Source organism: Ahaetulla prasina, chromosome 6 (genome assembly GCF_028640845.1).
Source record: "Ahaetulla prasina isolate Xishuangbanna chromosome 6, ASM2864084v1, whole genome shotgun sequence".
NCBI lineage: Eukaryota > Metazoa > Chordata > Lepidosauria > Squamata > Colubridae > Ahaetulla > Ahaetulla prasina.
Window position 1 is genome coordinate 71,637,600 of NC_080544.1, and position 22,400 is coordinate 71,659,999.

Genomic DNA, 22,400 nt, shown 5'->3' on the forward strand with positions numbered 1-22,400 from the left:
TGCATTTGACCATTTTTATTAGCAAGATCAAAATTTAACCTAAAATAGTTTTTAAGAACTCTAACAACAGTGTAGACCATGAATAGAACAGCTGATAAATATGTCTGGTTGAATATTATTTATTTACTTATATGCAAATTTTAAATGCATGGCCAATGTTTTACAAGAAGTGGAATACTTCTTAGGAAAAATACTCACTTTTGGGTGAACCTTCTTCTTGATACATATTATAGCACACAATTTGTGTTTCTTCAAAATTTTATTTAAATTTAAATTAAGGGGCCAGCCAGATCTTCTAATAAGAAATGCATTCATTTGAAGAAATGCTTTCATGGAAGTAAATTTACAATTGTACACATTTAGAAAAAACCCCAAAAGGTCACATTAAATAACTTTTAGTAATATCTTTAAGCCTTCACACAGATAAGAAACCATTTCCAGTACAATAGTTTTTAATATGAATAGCACATCAAATGGTCTTAAATACAACTTTTTTTTGAAAGCCAACACTCCAAGGATTAATGTTTTTTTAAAGTATAGCCTTTTGTCCCATGCCAAATAATAGAGAAGCAAAATCAATATCCAGATCCACCTTTTAACTTTCATATATCTATTTTGATAGATGTGTGTGTACACACACATATATAGGTATAGATATATATATATACACACACACAGATATACAACTTTTAGCATGTCTATATTTTTTTTCTAAAAGTGGAAGCCTTATGCATAATGGAGAATAACTTGCCACCTAATATTTCCTTGTCTTAGCTATACTAAACCAAAATATAAAAAAGGACAGAGTACTGAACTGATCTATAATATTACCATCTCCATGGTTGTTTTTGCTTGTCTATATAAACGATTCAATAGAGGGTTATGATTTTTTCAGTAGATATTACAAACCATTTTGCAAAAGACAAATGGCTTATAACTGCTGAAAGAAACATAGGTATATATCCAACATTATCAGAATCCTATTTGCTGGACTTTATTCCAACTTCCATCATGAAGGCTTTAAAAATTAGCGAAAATGTCAATCAGCAAATTAATCATTTGTAAAATAATTTAATCATATAGATGCTAGAAAACAATAAATAATTGTATAGCATTTTCAGTCAGATTCAATCATGCAGAATTTGAACTTTCATACTTCCAATTCAAATAGTTGGCTGGTTGTGATCTCAGTTCTACTATTATGAATAGATAAGATTTTGATAACATACTGTAGATATATCTAGCATTTTGTTATGATCACAGTAACAAAAAGTGGTGCAAAATCAGTCTTTAAAAAAAATAAATACTGATAGTTTGCAGCATTAAGGAACAGGATATTGACACTAGGACAGTTATGAAAATTATGGTTGTTGAAGGGAAAACATAAGTTAAATACAACACAACTATTATACTAACGATATGAAAAGAGAGATTCTCTTTATACCCACATGAAAAACAAATCTGAATTAATTTAGCATAATCTTTATAATTTACAATTGGCCAAACACAGCACTAATATAAATGGAGAAGGCCAACATTGAGGAATACAGGTTTAGTGGGTTCCAGAGCTATATTTTTAGTCTACTTTAACTGATGGCACTGCATTATACTTGCAAATACAGAAAAATGGATTCTTTTTAATGCTGCAGTATTTAAGAAATGTGAAATCAGTATTTTCATGTGATCCAAAGTATCATTTTACATGAGCTTTCATTTTTCAAAACTCAGTATCAGTATCAGGTAAAAGTTACAGACTAATACATTAACATTCCTCTGCTGTACAAATTAAATCATTTTTAAAGAAATGAGCAGCGTAGGAGTTATATACAGAAGAAAACAAGCATTGTTGAAATGAAACACAAAATGTCACTGCTAAGCTCTATTGTCTGAATCACAATTTGAAGTAAAATTAACAAAAATTCTTATAATGTATTTCCAAGTCTACATCTCAATTCTCAGAAAATCACTCTCAAAAACAAACTATAAAGCAATGAAAGGCATATATACATTTTCCTCATGAACTCTGAGATGTCATTCTTAGAAGTTGCTAAATTTCAGTATCAATTTTATTTGCAAGACAACTGTTCATCCCAGAAAGCTCACATCTTAGATACATTTCCCCTTTGATTACAATTAAAGCACTGCACATTTTTTTAAAAAAATCAAGGCATATAATCTTATACTATGGTGCCAAATATGCACAGATCACATTGTGCTCGCATCTCATACAAGGTTAAGTGCAAACATGGATTGAATCAGATTTGCTAGCATGCACCCTGTCATAAACTAGTCTAATACTTCTCTCCTAACTCAAACTATCTTATATGTTTGTGTCATGAACCAATAATCTTTCCCATCCCACCCCCGCCCTGGACTTCTAAAAACAAGCGGTGTGCTTGAATTCAGACACAAATATCAAGAAAGTCCACATTGTGCAAGAAAGCAGCAGCTAGGTTTGTCAACTCGGACTAAAAAAATAAAGAGAAGAAAAAACAAACAAACTGTTCACTGAACAGCGGTTAGCAGTAATGTTCCTCATGAAGTGATAAGAGTGCCTGATGCTGAATATCTAACAGCAAATGCTGAATTTGGATTTAATATTTTAGGGGTTTATAGAAGATTAGGCTTCTTGTTGTGCTGGTCTTTTCAAATCCCTGATCTGTTTAACTAAATAGGTCTTCTCATCATTAAATTGTTCATCCTCGGTCCTGTCGTTCTGAAACTTGCTGAGAAACTCAATAAGTTTGGTCTGGTTCTTTAAGAGAATATCTAATATAGGTTGCGTCTTGTTAGGATTGGCTACAAACACCTGCAATAAAATTTCCAGAAAAATTAAAATCAGAATGTATTAGAAAATATTAACAGAAGAGTAAGTTTTTCTCTATACAATGCATGAAATTTACAAGGACTGAAATACAATGTACCATATGTAATCCATGCATAAGAATTTGTCAGAATCACAATTACACAATGTAGGCAGTGTTTCAATTTTTTATTTTTTATTTTAATGACCCTGTAATCTCTTGCATTGGGTGGGGCGACTTAATGAAGCTGAGCGTTTACTGACCCTACAGGGTTTTCAGAGCAGATATTTTCTCTTTGAGGCCAGAGAGTGAAATATCTGCTGCTACTTAGGATCGAACTCACAGCTTCCTGATTGTGAGGCAAGAGGTCTACCTCTAAACCACCATGCTGCTCTTTAGGCAGTGTTTCCAATGATTTTTCCAAATTGGGAAGTAGATCAAAAGCCTAGCAAAATACAAAGAAAACCCATCTAAAAGTTCTATAAATAGGCTGAACTTATTTAAGAAACTAAAATCAGCATTTAGGTATTTATTTTCACAAGCAATAAATTTATTCATACCATAGTTTAGATCTGTGATGCTGAATTTAAAAAAATTAGAATTATTACATGGATTTATTAATTGCTGACTATATATATATACTATGATTCTGAAAAAAATACCTCCGGCTCCATCCCTTTCCCATTTATTCAAATCTTACTAGGCAACTTTGTATTATACTGTGATTGTAAATTAGCATTACCTTAAAGACGTGGAAGGCCTCAAACTGAATGTTGCGACTTTTGTCCCTTAAAAGGTTCATCATTAGCTTGAGATTTTCAGGTTTACTGATGTATTTTGTCATAATTGTGAAGTTGTGTCTATCCAGTAGCAATTCACCAAGTAGCTACAGCAATAAACAAATAGGATTGTTTTTTCATAAGGACTATAAAGCACAGAAGTAACAATAGTTAACAGAGCCAATGGTTGTATTTCACCTTGCACAATTGTTATTTTCAAAAGATTAGTGATATTAGGCTAATTTACTATTAAGCCCTTTTCTCTGCCACTTAAACTGTTAAAATTATCTGGATTCATTCCAAAAATTATAAAAAATGGAGGTCATCATAGCCTTATGGACCATAATTGTCAAATGGAAGGACAAAGAACAAATATGGAAGCCTTCTTCCAGATTAGACCAGAGATGCAAGAAGTGGGAGAAAATGGCAATATAATCTTTTCAAGCACTTCTTACCAATTAAAAAAAATGAGTAGTGTTTATAGTAAAAAGGAGAAATGTATATTACAGCCTTAAAGCTTTAGTTATTATTTGCTGGCAAAGCATACTTGTAGAATTGGTATTAACAAGTTACGTATATAACATTCAAATTGCCTAAAATTCAGAATCCTCCTGACACTTTTTATTTTAATGTAGAAGTACAGAATAACTAAGTCTTTTTATATCATTGCAGTGATTTTTTTTACCTTAAGTGACTGTCGTTTCGTTACATAATTTTCTGAGTGGAGCAATTTTTCATATTCACTGAAGAACTAGATAGAAGAAAAAAATAATCATGGCCTTTCCAATCAACAGAATGATCCCAAGTAACTCATTTAATTAGAAATAATAAAAACAAAAAGAACTGGATGTGAATCATAGAAACTGGATGTCAATCACAAAAACAGTCCAATGCATTTAGACTATTCTAATTATTTTTTAGCATTTTTTTTGTACTACATACACAAAACATCTGAATAAATATTCTGCAGCTGACAGAAGGGAGTTTTCAGTTAATTATTTAGACAATCACATACTTGAGTTTAAAAACAGCCAACTTTATATTTTTAGCAGCTATGGCCAGTAGATGGAGCAAGGTTATCATATATACTTCTGATTAGCATGACTACCAGTCAGTAAGAGTATATTGTTTACTTCTTACAAAAACAATTTTATTCTTAGCATTTTTTAGACAAGAAATTCCTGTCCAAGTTTAAGAAAAACCCTTATATCCCAGGTTCAACTTGTATTGCTACCATAAACCAGAAAACGCTGAAAATAAAAATAAAATAAAATAAAAATAAAAATATTTGGCTGGATAAGAACTGTTTCATTGTTTTTCACTCTCTTATTTTGTGATTATTCTGATAGTTGAAAAAAAATTATAACAAAGAAATAAAAATACATACCCTATCATAATGCTGTTCCAAAAATTCTGCACTCAGCAATTTGTGCCTTGTAAGTAAATCCTTAAAATAAGAAAATATACTGTTACTTAAAAGATATTCCCTCTCCTTTTCTATAATTTCAGGATGTCTGAGAGCAATTTTTAATATACACGTAATCCTCAACTTATGACCACAATTGAGCCCAAAAATTATGTTGCTAAGTGAGACATTTGTTAAGTGAGTTTTGCCCCATTTTACAATCTTTTTTGCCACAATTCTTAAGTGAATCACTGCAGTTGCTAAGTTAGGGACATGATTATTAAGTGAACCTAGCTTCTGCATTGACTTGTGAGATGATCACATGATCCCAGGACACTACAGGAGTCATAAATATAAAACAGTTGCCAAGCGCCTGAATTTTAATCATGTAACCATGGGGATGCTGCAATGATCCTAAGTGCAAAAAATGGCCGTAAGTCACTTTCTACAGGTCGTCGTAACTTTGAATGGTCACTAAAAGAACTGTTGTAAGTCAAAGACTACCTGAATTCTTTTCCATATAGTTAATTAGTTATATGCCACATAACTCAGTTGAAGCTTTCATCTATTTTGAAGAAAACTAGTACAACCATAATTTTTGTGCAATTTTTACTTGAGCAGGGATGGAGAACCTGAAGTCACTCCCCCCACTCAATATTACCAAGTTTGTAATTCCTATTAAACCTCATTATTATGTTGCTGGAATTCAACAGCCGAAATGCTGTTGTTGTTTATCTCTTTTTTAAAAAAACAACTGGTGCACATTTTAATATTGGTGTTATTTCTGCAATTTTAATAATGTTATTAATGTTATGTCTCGTTGATTCTTTGATATATTTTCCAAAATGAACAACAGCAGTTATGATATAAAATTTTAAGTGTTGTCAAATATAAACAATACAACCTTGAAAGTGGCAAATGCATCTGAAGCAATGTCAAATGTTGACATTTCCACATATCTGAAGAAGTCGTAAAACTGTTCTGACCACAAGATTATTTTCGCTAGTGGTTCATGTCTGATGCATTCTCTTAACATGATTCCACAATTTAGAGCAATTTCTGGAGATTCATACCTGTTTAGGTAAAAAATATAGTATCAATAAAACAGGCATAGTCAAAGCAGATTATTAATGTATGTTCTAAATCGCCTACTAAAAACGTAAGGTAATATTTACTGGAACAACACTTCTGTTGCATGAATGTCTGTATGTTCAGATATCCCTCCTAGTTTTTCATTTATCTTGTAAATGGACAGGTTTCATACATGGAAATAGTACCAGATAAATGCTATGAAAACAGCAAGCAAGTTGTCAATGTTCAAATATTATAAAGGGGCAACAGCTATTGAGAAAAATAGTCATGAAAGTTTATTGTGGCACCCTGTACAGCTTCTAACTCAGGTTTTTTAAATCTTTGATGATAGGGATTTACAAGCAAAAACTCTTGATTTTTTAAGATAATTTTTCTGAGAAAGTACAATCTGATTTTCTGAGTGAAGTTCACCATAAATACTGATAGGTCTGTTAGCATAAAACTAAGACTGAAGCCATAGTTTGGGATGTCTTTACCAATTTCACATTATTAGAGATAATAACTGACAGCAAGTTAGGCGTCATGGTTTAAGGTCCTGGTCTAGAAACTGGGGTATCGTGAATTCTAGTCCCATCTTAGGCACGAAAGCCAACTGAGTGGCTTTGAGCCACTCATTCTCTCTTAACCCAACAAACCTCACATGATTGTTATTGAGAAAATAGGAGGAGGGAAGAATATTGGATATGTTTGCTGCCTTGAGTTATTTATAAAAATAATAAAGGCAGATGAATAGTAAATATAAAATATAAAGAAATATAATTAGCAGGCTAATTATCTTTGTCACTCCTGCCTTCAGAATCCATTGTTAAACAATAGGTTTTCAATATTTGGGAAGCTATGGATACAACTGGCGCTTGGAAGAAAAAACATTCTGCGTAGAAAATGTTTCATGTATCCCCTTTTATACAGGTATGTGTGCTTTTTTTCCTTTTCTTCTTTTCATCTTTTGCTAGCTTACTCTCCTTGAGCACTACTTTTGCCAAGGTCTTTTTTCTTTTAGCAAAGCTCTGTCATGTAGCTATGTCAACCGCCCCACTCAGTCATCTAGCAAAGAAAGATTCCTGACCATTTGTTTTTGCCAAGAGTATACTTTACTGAAGCTTAAATGGTTACAGAAGTAGCGTAACCTGAATCTGAGGTTTTTCCAGACAAACAATACAAAGTAAATTTTCCTCTCCATCCCCCAGTTATCTTAAATGTCCAATTAGATGCTTGTATATTGTTTAGGTAGGAAACAGGTTTTCAGTTCCCAGCTCTGCATATTGATAGTTGGCCTTGGCTGGCTGAAACTTCTTACAAAGCTAAGCTGGGCTTCCATCCCTTCCTTCTTCCTTACATTCCAATCTTTCCTCTCCCTTACCCCCCACCATTGCTAATATCAGGATCATGAAGCTTGAATAGAAGTTATGTAGCCATGACAATCTCATCTTTCTCTTTTTTTCAAAGAGTGTTCTGGGTGTACATAAAGTTCAAGGGATTCTGAGCAAGAGAGAGATTTGCCAAGTGCTAGGGGCTTCAGTGTGAATTCGAAGAAGAACCAAGGGGCAGAATGGCATCCAAAGATTTGCTATTTTTACATTCATATTAGAAGTCCCTACAGAGTGAAATTTCAAAATGCGTTCATGAATGGAATTCCAAGAATACAATCATACTCCAAATAATATCCAGACTTCCATTACACATGTGCTGGTTTCACTGGCAAAGTCCTAAGTAATTTATAGCTTAACTATATGACCTTAAAATTTGGTGGAATTTTGGTGTATTATTTATTTGCTGTGTTTGAATGAATAAGCAACATTTTGTAAGTTTTGAATGCATTGTGTTTGTTGCTCATGTGTTGAGTAAGAAGCAAGCAATGGTCAAAAAAAAGAAGTACTTTTCTGTTTACAAATTATTGTATTTGTTATTTCTCACATTGCTTAACTGTTTTTTAAATGACAGGAAGAGATTTCATTTCCCCCAAACATGGGGAAAAACAATTATAAATATCCCTCTGTGCTAAACAGCAACAATACTTCACTGTTCATTAATTTGTTGAACGGTTTCACATTTGTTTGTGACTGCGAACACAAATGAAGCATGATGCTCCAATATAATAATGCACATGATATAAGCAGAGGAAATAGCAATCTGGTGGGGAACATACACAATGAGTTGTTCTTTATTTGAGAAAACTGAACCAATAATTCATCATTGCTACAAGGCTATGAATTGTATATCAAGAAACACAGAGCACATTGTGTGGGAAGTCTTCGGTCTACTTTATGAACGATAAGCAACTGTTCAATATTTAAGAGCCAATTTGTATAGCAAGGTGACAAAATATGCAAACCCACAGACAAACTGATGAGAATAATTCCATATATAAAGACTACTTATGAAGATACATATTGAAAGAAAGTGAAGCTTATCTTTAAAATAAGACACTTTTGAGTATTCTTCTGCAGGGATATTTGACTCACGTCTTTTAAAGAAATCTTAAATCTGCCTCTAATAAAATATGGTATGGAAGTTTTGTTTCTAAAACACTGACTATATTTTAAAACAACAATTTAATTTAATTTAATTTAAGCTACAGTTTAATGTGGTAAGAATTTCATAGAAGTAAAGATTCTAATTCTTCTGTCTTGCAGGAAAACTGAAAGTTTAAGTTGAAAACATATTGCTAAATATGTTCACATTTCTCATTAATTTTAATTTAATATAATACCCCATTCTTTCATTATGGTTTATTGAAACACGCCTCATTTCCACTAATCAGACTTAATAATATAGTTTACCCAGAGTTAAGAAGATAATAAGATAATAAGAAAAAAATAAGATAATAAATTGTGGTTAATGACCAACAGATGCAAAAGTTTCCAAACTTGTCCTTGTTATGCTTACAAGACTATTGGGAGGGCCCATGCATGAAATTTGGCAGAAACGGGCTTTTGTGTGTAGTACGTTGGGAGCAGGGGTGAAATCTACTTACTTTCCCAACCGGTTTGGAAGTGTACGTGTCACATGTATCACATACACATGCCAACCCTCTGCACATGCACCAACCCTCTGCGCATACGCAAACCCTTCTGCACATGCGCAGAGGGTAAAAAACAGGTTACTTCCTGGTTTTTAATGACGACCGAGCGGGTGGCCAGAGCCTCGCGCCACCATCGCTACCGGTTCTCCGAACCACCAGCCGCCATCACTACTGGTTCAGCCAAACCAGTCCAAACCGAGAGCATTTCACCCTTGGTTGGGAGGCAGGATGTCCTTTAAGAAGTAATTGAAGTTCAGAATTTTCCAGCCACTGCAGATAATTATAGGAATACCAGCAGCTCTTTAGGTCTACAAACTAATTAACAGCAACCTTTATAATTTCAACTAATTATTAAGGTAGAGATACTACAGCCCTACCCAGGTAGAAAATTAAATGTAAACTAGTTTACATGAAAAAAAAAGTCATCTCATATTTACAATACAATACATACCCTTTTAACAGCATGAACAATATATTTTGCTGAGTGCAGATGTATTCAACTGTGGGTGTTCTAGTACCAATTTGTCTTCTCAGAATATTGTTAAATATTTGAGCCACATCCTTTTTGCCCTATCAAAAATACAAAGTAGGATGTTATGTTGGTATAATATATTACATACAGTGCAGTAATAATACTAGAAATATATAACTTCACTTTGTTTTAAAGACAAACTAATTGATTCAGTAGTAAGACTTGTATTTTATCACTATTTTTATAAAAATAATTATTTTATAAATTAAATATATATATTTATTCTCTACTGAATAGCCAATATAATTAGTTAATAGTTACAAAGCTATATCAACTTTTTATTGCCTAATATTTACCAAAACTAATTTTTGTAGGCAGGATTTTATTTTCTCCAAGAATAAAACCCTTTAGCTATTGCTTTCAGCTACAAGAGGATACCAATACCATCTGTGACTATATGAGATATTTACATCCTAAAGCTATAGAAGAATATTTCTATTTGCCACCAAGAATCTAACTTTTCCAGTCATCATAGTTTACCCCATGTTCATCTTGATTAGCTCTAAACTTCTTATTGGCACATCAAAATAGAATGTTTAAAATCCCTTTGAAAGAATAAGCCAATCACAAATGTTTCTATTTACCACAATTCTGTCTTCTAGACACATAGGCAATACACAGCTAATGAATCATTCTCTGTGGTTCTCCTCCTTTTACACACATTATTTAGGTTTCTTAGTATTTCATCGTATTTATTCACAGGAGGAAAGAAAGCAAATATTTTCTTAAAGATTGTTGGTTATATTACTAAGGGAGCAGAGATGAGACTACAGGAATAAATGTTGCAAAACACAGTTCTGTAGGAAGACAGGAGGCACTGACTGACTACAGTTTAAATACAAGTATTTGTAATTCCATTGTAAACTGACCCCAAAACAGGAATAATTTTTCCCTTTAACTAATGTTTCTAGAAACTACTTCACTCAAAGTGCATATCACAATAATCAAACATTAGTCAATAGCCCTGCCAACTCTGCCTCAAGTCTTGTGATATTTTTTTTTTGGATTTATCACCAATGCCAGCAGTTGTCATAAGAAACTTGATTATGAATAAGAATAACACTTTATATGTTTGAACTATTTTCTACTTCTAAATGATATATCACTTCCTCATGATAATGATAATTATCATGTAATATTACATTGGTAGTGCTGAAAAAGAAAAGTTCCATGTTTTAGATGCAAACAGCAAAAATTCAATAGTTTTTAAGCATCTGTCTTCAGTCTGAGTTTATAATCATATTCTGTATCTGTTAAGAGTACTGAAGATGAAAAGTACTGTTAAATTTTAGACTAAAATAGAAAACATCCTTTTGATAGAAAACACTATTTTTAAAAAGTATATATGCACATCTCTAAAGATATATTCCATTACTAGGTTATACAAATGTAATTCATTCTATAAAAATAGTAGGATAAAGGCAAGGCTTCAAAGATTAGCCAACAAGCTCTGCAGTCTCCCATTTAACTTGTATTTGAACATGTGTTCCCCATAGAATCACAGGGTTGGTAAGGACCTTGGAGGTCTTCTAGTCCAACCCCTTGCCAAAGGCAAGAATCCTTATATCATCCCGGACAAATGGTTGTCCAATCTTTTCTTGAAAATCTCCAGCGATGGAGCACCCACAATTCCGGGAGGCAAGCTGTTCCATTGATTAATCGTTCTCACTGTCAGGAAATTCCTCGTTTCCAGATTGGACCTCTCTGACATGTTCCAGTTCTTACTGCTTCTGAAACACAGGGAGTCTTCAGATACAAGTCACTTATGATACAGAGAGGGGAACGTGGTTTGCTTCTCAAAAAAGTCTAATTGCCTTTAACTTTTTTCATCCAGCCTTAAAGGCAGAGTTCATAGCTTGTTATATAAAAATCACATATAACTAATAATATAGATAATGAGAGAGAAACCACATTCCCACAATGGCAGCTTATCCAGCAGTTTTTACTTTCCCATTAATAGAATAGCCAAATGGAATTAACGGACATATTCAGGTTCTGGGAAAAAGATTCATTCATCTTGTTACTGGAGGTTTTTTTTTAATGAATCCCTCAACTTGTCCATGGGCTTCAATGAATACCCAACTACGCAAATTACTTGTCAGCTCTGGAATGTTCTAGGGCACTTTCATTTCTTGTTGACAAACAGTGTGTGTTTCATAATCTTATACAATTATATGTACAAAAAAATCTTTTTATACCTAAAAAGACACCAGTGTGGGTTTTTTTTCTGCTGTTGTAGTCATGAATTAGTTTAGTTTTCAAATGGCCTTACAATAGATACAAGGAATAATCCATAAATCCAGTAGGAACCCAATTTCTCCCCACATTCTATGCATGGAGATTACAAAAAAATAATTTACACAGGTCTTTGATGAGATTCAAACCATCAGTATATATTTTCCTACCTCAAAATCAATGAGTTGTAGATCAGCTACTAGGGTGCTAAGAAGACCGCTGTTGTATAGTTCTTGAGCAAGCTGAGCTACAGCTTCTGTCTGAGGTTCCTTTTCATTGGTGCCATATAAGATTTCTTTCATGGCAACTAGGTTTTTTGAAACTTCTTCGGTAGCCTGCACAAGTAAAAAAGCCTAGTTATTTTTAAAGCTGAAAATCTTTTGCTTACTAATTTTACTGCTTTTTTTCATTTATTTTGAAATTTATCTTTACAATAAGATACAAAAAAAAAAGAAAATCTTGTGAATGAAACAAAAACCAGCAAGCAACTTAACAAAAAGCAATAAAAGAGGAAATCTGTAATATATTCATCGAATTGTGAAAGGGGTTCTCATTCTGTATTTAAAAAGATGGTTTTCTAACATTACAAAATATCATAAAATCAATGCCAAAGAACATATTTAGTTATTAAATAGTATTATTAATAGATAAGTCTGTCTTTCAAAAAACAACTTACTTACCTCTTGAATCAAATCCTTACTTTTCCAATTTTTCCAAAATAATTCACTCAGAAATAGCCAAATCTCAATTATGACCTTATCATCACAAAAAATAATCAGATTCCAAAGTTATGGGGTATAATTTATCATAACAGTAGCATCTTTATCATTGTAAAAGCATCTCCCAGATGTCTATGGAGATTTTCAATCATCAGAACTGAAGAAGCTTCTTAAGATGAGAAGTGAAATGTTTTCAAGGAAAAATAAAACAAGAAATTCCAGTTGCCGTTTGGAAAAAACACCTCTGATCTCCCAAATATTAACCTGAACAATTCAGGAATTGAAGATATCTCATTTAGGCCACCTTACTTTTCCGAAAATCCATAAAATACTTCCAAATCACACCTTCATTTTTATTATAAAGTCTCCTATTTATGAGCCTAAAAAAGGCTTCTCTGAACAAGTAAAATATCCCTACTTGCTTGTAATTTTTTTGGCTGTTATAGTCTGTAAAAAGACAGGTGCCCAAGCTATTTCATACACTTAAATACATTTAGTTTTTGAAACATTATCATACATATGTCACCAAATGGTCACCTTGGAAAGGTCTGCATATTCCCAGCTATTATGCTGGGTATATCCAGTCACAAAACTCAATACTCCAGAAAAGAAAGAGAAAGGGAAAAATTTGAATATTTAGAAATGAACAAAGCAATTACTGAAAGTCATCATGGGTTTGTTAAAAACAGATCATGCCAGACGAACCTGATTAGCTTCTTTAATAAAGTGACTAAATTAGTGAACTAGGGCATGTTTGTGCTGTCCCGCTCACTCACATGCATACACACGCACGTAACAGTGGTTTTGTGGGTATTAATATTCCCCAGCAATTCCTTTCACCAAAACCCCAGAACTGTCCAGCCAAAAGCAGACGCTTGCTTGTCCACAGAGCAATGGCCAATGAGTCCACAAAGCACTTGAAAGTTTCCCAATCAAGATAAACCCATCAGGGAAACCCAAATCCACAATACAAGAGGATTCATGAGGTAAGAAAAATCCAGAGTTCACAAGGCGTGATCCACATCAAGGCACAGTATCAATCCAAAGCAAGGTAGGAATCACAAGGTCTAAGAAACACACAGCTAGAAAAGGAACACATTGTTCCCAGCATCGCCTCCATCTGTCTGCTGTGCTAAATAGCCAGCTTCGCTACTCCTGCCTTTTCTCTGCCCTATGTGTTCTCAGATCAAGTGTAGAAGTGTTCCTGTTCCTCATCGCTGACCCGCTCCAGCTGCATGCTTTCCCCACCTGAAGTCTCAGGACTGTCCTGCTGCAGCTGTGCTTTAACTAAATCCCTTTCACACAGCTTGGAGCCATTGACCAAATCCTCTCCAGGCATACCCAGAAGGGGCGTTGGTCCTACCTGATGCGCTCCTTCTCAGGGTTCGGGGAAGATCATCCAGTTACGGGTTATACTCTGCTTCACTATTTGGAGACCGAATTAATTTTTCTTTGGCCACGCCTCCTCTGCCCGGGTCCTCCCCAGTTCGACGAGGGCGTGGCAATGATGAGGCTCATAAAAAAGGGGATCCTGCGAAAACATAAACATCTCCCAAACAATGGACCAGACGGTCAATAGGGTGGGGCTGGATGATCTTCCCCAAACCCTGAGAAGGAGTATATCAGGTAGGACCAACACCCCTTCTCCATTGTGTCGGGGAAGATCATCCAGATACGGGACGTACCAAAGCCGGCTAGTCATATGGGAGGGCAGAAGTCTGGTCCCATTGCTCACACAGTGCGAGCCTACTTGGGAACCCCCTGCCCCAAGCTGACTCTTCCAAGAGAGAAATCCCAACGATACCACAAACCTCCATGACAGAGCATCGAGTGATGCTACAGGAGGAGTCCCCCCGACAATGTCGACACCGGTGAATGGAAACAAGCGGAGAAACGAACCTCCTTGACAAATCCTTGTGTACCTAACTTCAGGAATATCAGCAGAAGCTGAAATGGTCAGGAGGTTGCCTGCTCCACGTAGCCCGGTTACTGTCGGGAGACGTACCGTGACACCACAGTGGACCTGAAAAACAGAAAAAGAAGACCGTGCCCTCCAAGGAGAAAAGCCTTGGAAGAAATGAAATGACATGATGTCTAATCTACTCAATTACTGGCGAGGATTGCAGACGGGACCTTGGAAGCCGGGGGCGACCCCATTGGACTCATTCCAACAGGGAGACACTCGTTAGGCCCCCCGAATGAGGAACCAGACATCCGTAGACCATACAGTCAATCGGTGCTGTAACCGTTCTCCAGAACGAGGTGTGTGTGTAAAATTATCTGAAGATTGTATGGTGAGAAAACCCTGAACGGAAGGCGACGCCTTCCACCGTGTCAAAGACGAACCGTGTCCCTTTCCGACTCAGGAAACCATGCCGAAGCTAGAAAGGAAGCCATGGACCTGCAAGGCCAAATCTGAAAACCCCGTGGGACCGTTTGGGAACCCTTGTTACCTGTTGACCAGACGGCCCTATAAGGAAAGAATCTTTGAAAAAAAAACCCGAAGGGAACTGCGCCTCCCCGGGTCCAGATATTGTACAGATGGGCAGAACAAGCCCTATACCACGAATGGATCAGACCTCCCTTCTACAGGAGTAGAATCTTATGATTCGTCGCTATGACTGTCTCTCCCTTCATAGCCCCTAGAAGTTGTGACATGCCTTGGGGCATATGAGGTTAGTCTGGTTATCTTAATATAATTTAGATGTTCTTGATAAGTAACCACCAAGGGTTTTGTTTGTTTCATCATGCGCCAGAACAGTGGAGCCCAACTAGACCAGGATGGTGCCGGGCCAAAGGAAGCTGACCTGCAAGGATACCAGAACCCCGCCACCCCCTAGAGAATGGGACAATAGAGATTGAAAAGACCATCCTGGGACTGTGGAAGTTCTCAGGTTCAAGGGCTCTGTGGAGTAATAAGCCCACTGGCCATGTTGGGACACGGGATGGCCACCTGTGATGGTGGTGTGTAACTGGCCAATTAAGTCAAGAGCCAGCCTTGGAAGGCATGGTCCTGGTCCTAGGGTGTAAATAGAATGACTGCTAAACCCAAGAGGCTGGCCAAAATGGGAATGTCATCGTACCCCTGAAGGTGGGCCACTAGAGTTCCCCAAGGGAATGGGAACCGAGATCTCTGACAAGTCTAGCAAGGATAAGACCACGGAACTGCAGTAAGTACATCCTAGGCAGTTACCTTGGCTCCTAAGTTTCCCAGACCAGAACAAACTACTTGAGCTAGTATATATTGTTGGATGATTCCAATGACAGTGAAACCTAAGTCAGTCCTAAGGTTTATGTTCTGACTTGACTCTGGAATCAAGCTATGCCACTCCCCTAGCCACTGGGAAGGGAAGGGAAGGGAAGGGAAGGAACGGAGTGTGGATTGTTCACAATTGAAGAATCTTATTTGTACTGTTTCAAGAAATGATGAAGTGAAGTCACTGGGAGCAGCAGAGGAAGGGATTGATACCGACAAGGTAGAAACCAGCAGTTCCCAGGTTATAAACCTAATCATGTCTCTGTCCTGCACATATTAAGGTGAAAGAATAGGGTGCATGACCTAGTCCCCGACGCCCTGGGCAAACGGAGAGCTGCCAGACTTTTCTAGAAAGTATAGAAAACTCCCCGCCGATAGCCTGCGGGGACCCATTTGGAGAAGGGCACAGGGACCTTTAAACTAAACTGGATAGAGTAGAGGTGCATTCCAACCTCTGGAATTTAGGAGCCCTGAATATGGCGACTAAGTGTGCCGTATACGGTCCCAACTACTGGAACCACCTTCCCCTTCAGACAAGCGGTGCAAGCATTTTCCGAGTGCCACGGCGGCACATAAGCCTAGTAGTAATAGAAGGACTGAGACCCCTTGGTGCCGACAAGTCTATCACGTTAGAGAACAGATCGATTGGCCTGCTAAAAGGAAGGACAGGCTCGCCCGGCAATTAATCCTTGCAGCCATGAAGGTTAATACCAGGATGTCAAGTACCTTCTCCTCAAAGGTGGAGAATTCCTCCTGTAACGATCTGCCAGGCTCACTATCACTTACCCCCACTTTCCGGCGAGAGCCGGAAATGGGACTATTGGAGAGTAATGGTCCTTCCCGGATATACAATGGAAATGGACCGAACGCAAGCAGTATCGATGCCATACAAGCAGCCTTATAGAACGACTGTATAAAAACATAGGGTCAAGGCAGCCATACACTGATAACAAAGACCGGTAGGTTGGGAACTTCCCATCATATGGATACATTGCCTGTCGAAGATGGATCTGGCCAGGGAATGGAAGGGAAGTACCAGGGGTAGAACCCCTGCCTTGGAGCTAAACAATAAGGCCGAGGGGCATGTACAAGTAGCTCACCTGTGTGTGCCAGTGTGAGTGGCTGAATGGACCCTGCGGTCCAGAGGATCATGGCCTTACCTGCCCTCATGATGTAATCGCAGTTGAGCACATCTACCGTTGCGTCCTTTGTTACCATGCCGGATTGACTGGAGACACCACTGGTGTGGTCTGCTACTACAAAAACTAAAATGTAATTAAAGGGTCATGCGAAAACCAACGGCTCCCGCACGCGGTGAGTGAAAAGGCTCTTTATATCTGCCAGGATGGCTGGTTTAGTGTCTAGTCCAGAGGAAGTAGGCCCAATAGAGACTAGGTCTGTATGATAACAATGACTGACTCCAGCGGCCACATGGTCCTGATTCGCTTTGTTCTTAACAGTAAATGGACCCAGGAGGTCTCTAATCAACCCCCCCGCCCAGGCAGGGAACCTGTACCAGGTATTCAACCACCAAACAAGCGTTCCGTCCGATTGACCAGCTCATGTCCAGCCAATGAACTAAATAGTTAGGCCGATGCGAAACCGTCCAGTAACTGGGAACTAGAATCTGATCTATTGAGCCAACCATAATAAGAGAGGGTATGATGTCATAGGGCAGCTACAGGCCAGGCATCGAGCTACCCTGAAGGAGTCCCTCATCTTGGCTAGGCAGGTGCGCACAAGATGCAAGTCCTCTATTGTAAGACTTCCAACAGAAGTAGGTTTACTGATGAGAGACCCGATAACTGCTTTGCAGCCGCAGGGAAATAATGTCCCCCGTAATTTAATGAAGGTCTGCTGCCTAAATTCAGATGTACGAAGGCCATGTGTCCAGGTAAATTTGTTGGCTGTAAACCGCCCTGAGTCCTTTGGGAGAAGGGCGGTATAGAAATCAAAGAAATTCTAATTCTAAATTACCCTGCACAATAAGGAAAACCGAACCCCATGGTTGGGAGAGTGCTCTCAGAAATATCCCTGATCACCGTGTCAGGCCCCTCTATATTCTATTCTATTCTATTCTATTCTATTCTATTCTATTCTATTCTATTCTATTCTATTCTATTCTATTCTATTCTATTCTATTCTATTCTATTCTATTCTATTCTATTCTATTCTATTCTATCCTATCCTATCCTATCCTATCCTATTATATTATATCCTATTATATTCTATTCTAATGTATTATATCATATTTATTATATTATATTATATTATTTTACATTATGTTATATTATATTATATTTTAATTTATTTTATTTTATTTAAATATAATTATTATTATTAAGTCATATAACTATTATTTTTATTGAATTCTATACAATGTCCCTTGTATTCCTCGGCAACCAGTGCTCGAGGTCAATACCAACCTTGCTAGAGGCAGAAACACTGCTTGAGATCAATAGGACTCTAAGTATGCTGGGCAGAATGCCCACAGGACGTTGCGATTTCAAGGAGGTAGCTAAAGGAATTAATTTTGCTGCTATTAGAGATTGCTGCCTTGTTGAAGAGTTAAATTTAATAAGTGGGTATGGAATAGGCGCTCAAGTCTAAAAGAACCAAAAGACAGTTGGAAATGAGCTAAATTAATCGTCGAAATGACGTATAGGACTAGCCCCCTATCTGACGAGGCGCAGCCTATGTAACCGTTAAGGGAAAGGCGGCAAAATTCCCGCCGTTTTCCTGTCTTGGCGGGCAATTTGATTTAAATCCAGCCAACCGGCTTCTGCCATACCTGACTGAAGGAAGCTCCCCTGCAAAGCTGTAACAGCAATGTCTAAAGAATCAGATTAGCCCCATAAGCTCCATGGCGATGTTGCTCTGTAGAAAGTGCCGCCCGATGAGAGACAGACTGGCTCAAGGAGCTACTGCCGTCCCCGAGATGGCGTTGGGCACTGTGGGTCCATCCCCATTTATATAGGCAGACCGGCTCTAAAAGCTCTCCTGCCGCCGCTGTTGGAGTGGGAAAGTAGCCTGTGAAATGCTTAGGGATTCACTTCCAGGGGCCTCTAGCCTCGGCTGTTCAATTTTTGTAATACCAACAAAACATTCGTCCCGCTAGTAGAAGGGGAGCTCAGCGATTAAGGCTGCAATGGCGCATTAGCACAGTAACTTCCTGTAACATTTGGAAATTCATAGCCCTCCTAAATCCAGTCGCTTTTGCGATACATACCGGCGCCCCCTTACCTGTATAGTTGAGCAGACTGGTTCAAGAGAGCACTCCAGCCGAGGCCGCTAATCGCTGAGCGTCAACGCCACTGAGATGGCGGAAATAGGCAGACCGGCTCAAACAGAGCGCTCCTGCCTTGGCCGTTAGCTCGCTGAGCGTCGACGCCACTGAGGTGGCGGACTTAGGCAGAGCAGCTCGAATAGAGCATTCCTGTCTCGGCTGAAAAGGCGCTGTGCTCATGAAAGTGAAAGGGAGGTACTCCGTCGTGGCTGCAGAGAGCCGATCACTGATGCAGCTTCAGTCAGAAGAAAGGGGCGGGCTGGCTCTCAAGGAACTCTCCTGCAGCGGCAATAATGGCGCCAATCTCCTCAGCCGCTCTCCTCTGTAATTCAGGCAGACCGGCTCGCTCAGATCAGTCCTGCCGCGGCTCTTTAATGCGCTCACGCGCTTGCCGCCCCCAGTATGCCGGGATGATACCGGCAGGGACTGAATCCCACTTTGCCTTCGCAAAGTATGCCAGGGGTAGCCCATTAAAGGACAAAACCCCCTCCCGCTAAGCACAGCAGGGACTTCGGCTAATTTTAAGCCGATAGAGAGGAGTACCAGCGACCAGTACCTCCGATATCGCTTCCTGCGATCTTCGAGCCTCGCTCGGTAAAATATTTCCATTAAGATGATGAAGTATCTAAGCCTCAATTTTCTCAGCCTCACTCGTTGGAAGACCGAGTCGAACTGGGAAGGACCCGGGCAGAGGAGGCGTGGCCAAAGAAAAATTAACTTGGTCTCCAAGTAGTGAAGCAGAGTATAACCCGTATCTGGATGATCTTCCCCGACACAATGGAGAACTGGTTCATCCTCCTCCAAGCTGACATCTGGAGAGGTATCTGGGAAAGAGTCTGGGGGAGTCATCACTATGCTGTGGATATAGTATCCTTGAACATCAATAAGGCATTTGAAAAAGTAGACCAAAACGTACTTCCTGCAGCTAGAACAATGTAAAATAGACAGTCTTCAATGGAACTATATCTATGTGGAAAGAAGCATGAAGTGGGGTACCTCAAAGTTCTGTTTTGGGCCCAGTGCTCTTCAACATCTTCATAAATGATGTAGATGAGGGGATAAAACTCATCAAATTTTCAGGTGACATCAATCAGGGAAGAATTGCCAACACTTTGGAAGACAGACTCAAGATTCAAAAGGATCTTGACAGATTGGGCCCTATCCAAGAAGATGCAGTTCAGTGGTGAGAAAATAACATCCTGCACTTGGGCAGGAAAAAACCAAATGCGTTAAGTATTGAATAGGAGGGACATGGCTCAACAGTAGTTAACTGTGAGAGTGATCTAGGTGGATCACTTATTATATATGAGCCAGCAGTGTGCTGAAACTGCCAAAAAAGCCAATGCAGTTCTAGACTGCATCAACAGAGGAATAGCACTGAGATCACAGGAAGTGATAGTACTGTTCTATACTGCACTTGTGAGGCCACATTTGGAATACTATGTCCAATTCTGGTCAGCATAACACAAAAAAAGATACTGAGGTCCTAGAAAGAGTGCAGAAGAAAGCAACAAATATAATAAGGAGTCTGGTGTCTAAATTATACAATGAACAGTTGTGAGAACTAGATATGTTTAGGCTAGTGAACAAAAGGCTCAGTGGAGATATGATAGCAGTCTTCCAATACTTGAAGGGCTGTCACAGGGAAGAGGACATCGATTTTCCATAGCACTGAGGGTAGCATAAGAAGCAATGGATGGAAGCTCATCAGAGAGAAATTTAACCTGGAAATAAGAAGGAATTTCCTGACACTGAGAAGGATTAATCAATGGAACAGTTTGCGTCCCGGAGTTATGGGTGCTCCATCACTGAAGGTTTTCAAGACATTTGTCAGGATAGTATAAGAATACTTGCCTTGGACAGGGGATTGGACTAAAAGACCTCCATTCTATGAAAGGGAAAGGGAGAGGGAGAGGAAACCAGATAGATTGGTAGGAGCAATGGGCATTATTTTAGGGACATTAGGGTGGTTTAGTAATGAGATGCTGAATGTCTGAAGGATGTAAAAAATCAGTTATCATTTAAACATAATCTCCTGGAAGGATAAAAAAATGTCAGGCAGAAAGAGGAGACAGACTTAATTAAGCTCACACACATGACTATTTATAGCATGAAGAGCAATTATACACACCACAAGCACACTGCCCATTTAAAAATAAATGCTGAGGTTAACCAAAAAGATAGAATTAGATCAACATACCGGTATATTCAGAAGCAAACGAAAAATCACCCTAATATACCAGCCACACTTGGTACAGAATTAGGATTCTGCTCCCAAAATCCCCCCAAAAAAGGTTTCTCTCCTTTGAGGGATATAACTGAAATCAAAAACAAAAAGACCTTGTCTTTTGCTTATTATGTTCAAGTCAGGATACCAGTTTTTCTTTAAGCCAGACTCAAATTACAGTTTGTTCTTGGCTTCTGTTCAAAAAATTCTGATGAAAACTGCCTAAGAAATTACACTGCGTAAAAATTGTATACATGCATCCTTTGTATTCCTTTTTAAACTATTAATTACCATGAGAAAGTCAGGGGAACGCAATATTGTTATATGACTACATTCTGAATTATAAATTTGAAAAAGTAAAATGACTACTGCTCATTTCCCCCACTTCATATATGCAGGAAAAATATGCTTAATCATTTAAATTGTTTTCCCAGCGCAACAAGTTCTGCGTGTAATCCATGCTTCATAAAGTATGGTAAATTTCAATTTCAGTGACGTTTATTAGATTTTATATTGTTTCAATCATATGAATTTTGGCAGTATACCTATAAAACAAATATAATAAAATGCATAAAAATATTTAAAATATTTTAAAAATAACATATAGTTATACAATTTGAATTTTTAATTTTGAAAACAATTATTTCACTATAATTCTATCTTCATTAGATACTGGGGGAAAACTAATATATATATATAAGTAATGTTAGCTATCTCCTGAAATAATTCCTTTAAAAATCCATTTGTTTTATGTGCTGAAGTGGTCATACTGGAATACTTTTCATAATAGGAAAATGAGAATATAGTTTTTCTCTGCTTTCCAAAACTGAAGCAGGTAATGGAGGAAAATTCTGTCCTCAGATTGTTGAGGAACAGAATTCTTAGTTAAGGAGAAGCCAGAAAGACTACTTTCTTCTTTTAATCTACCAGTCCGCTTTCTGAAAAGTTAAAAAGATACAGGAATACAGGTATTCCTTGATTTATGACCACAAATGGAACAAATTTTGGTTGTAAATTGTGGTGGTCATAAGTCAAGGGACCAC

The 22,400-nt window shown here is 37.7% G+C and overlaps 1 protein-coding gene across 3 annotated transcripts in view; it reads right to left on the reverse strand.

The window, feature by feature from the left end:
- The window catches only part of CAB39 (calcium binding protein 39), a 38,266-nt gene continuing 15,866 nt past the window's right edge, over positions 1 to 22,400 (reverse strand). For 2 of the 3 annotated variants that reach the window (XM_058187608.1, XM_058187609.1), the window contains exons 3-9: positions 12,040 to 12,204; positions 9,554 to 9,672; positions 5,893 to 6,061; positions 4,971 to 5,030; positions 4,269 to 4,334; positions 3,547 to 3,690; positions 1 to 2,809 (exon numbers count right to left, since the gene is read on the reverse strand). In XM_058187608.1, coding sequence (XP_058043591.1) covers positions 2,621 to 2,809; positions 3,547 to 3,690; positions 4,269 to 4,334; positions 4,971 to 5,030; positions 5,893 to 6,061; positions 9,554 to 9,672; positions 12,040 to 12,204 — 912 coding nt within the window. In that variant the 3' untranslated portion in view covers positions 1 to 2,620. Of the gene's footprint in view, positions 2,810 to 3,546; positions 3,691 to 4,268; positions 4,335 to 4,970; positions 5,031 to 5,892; positions 6,062 to 9,553; positions 9,673 to 12,039; positions 12,205 to 13,951; positions 13,977 to 22,400 lie in introns of those variants that run through there. The other variant, XM_058187610.1, reaches the window with a different exon arrangement.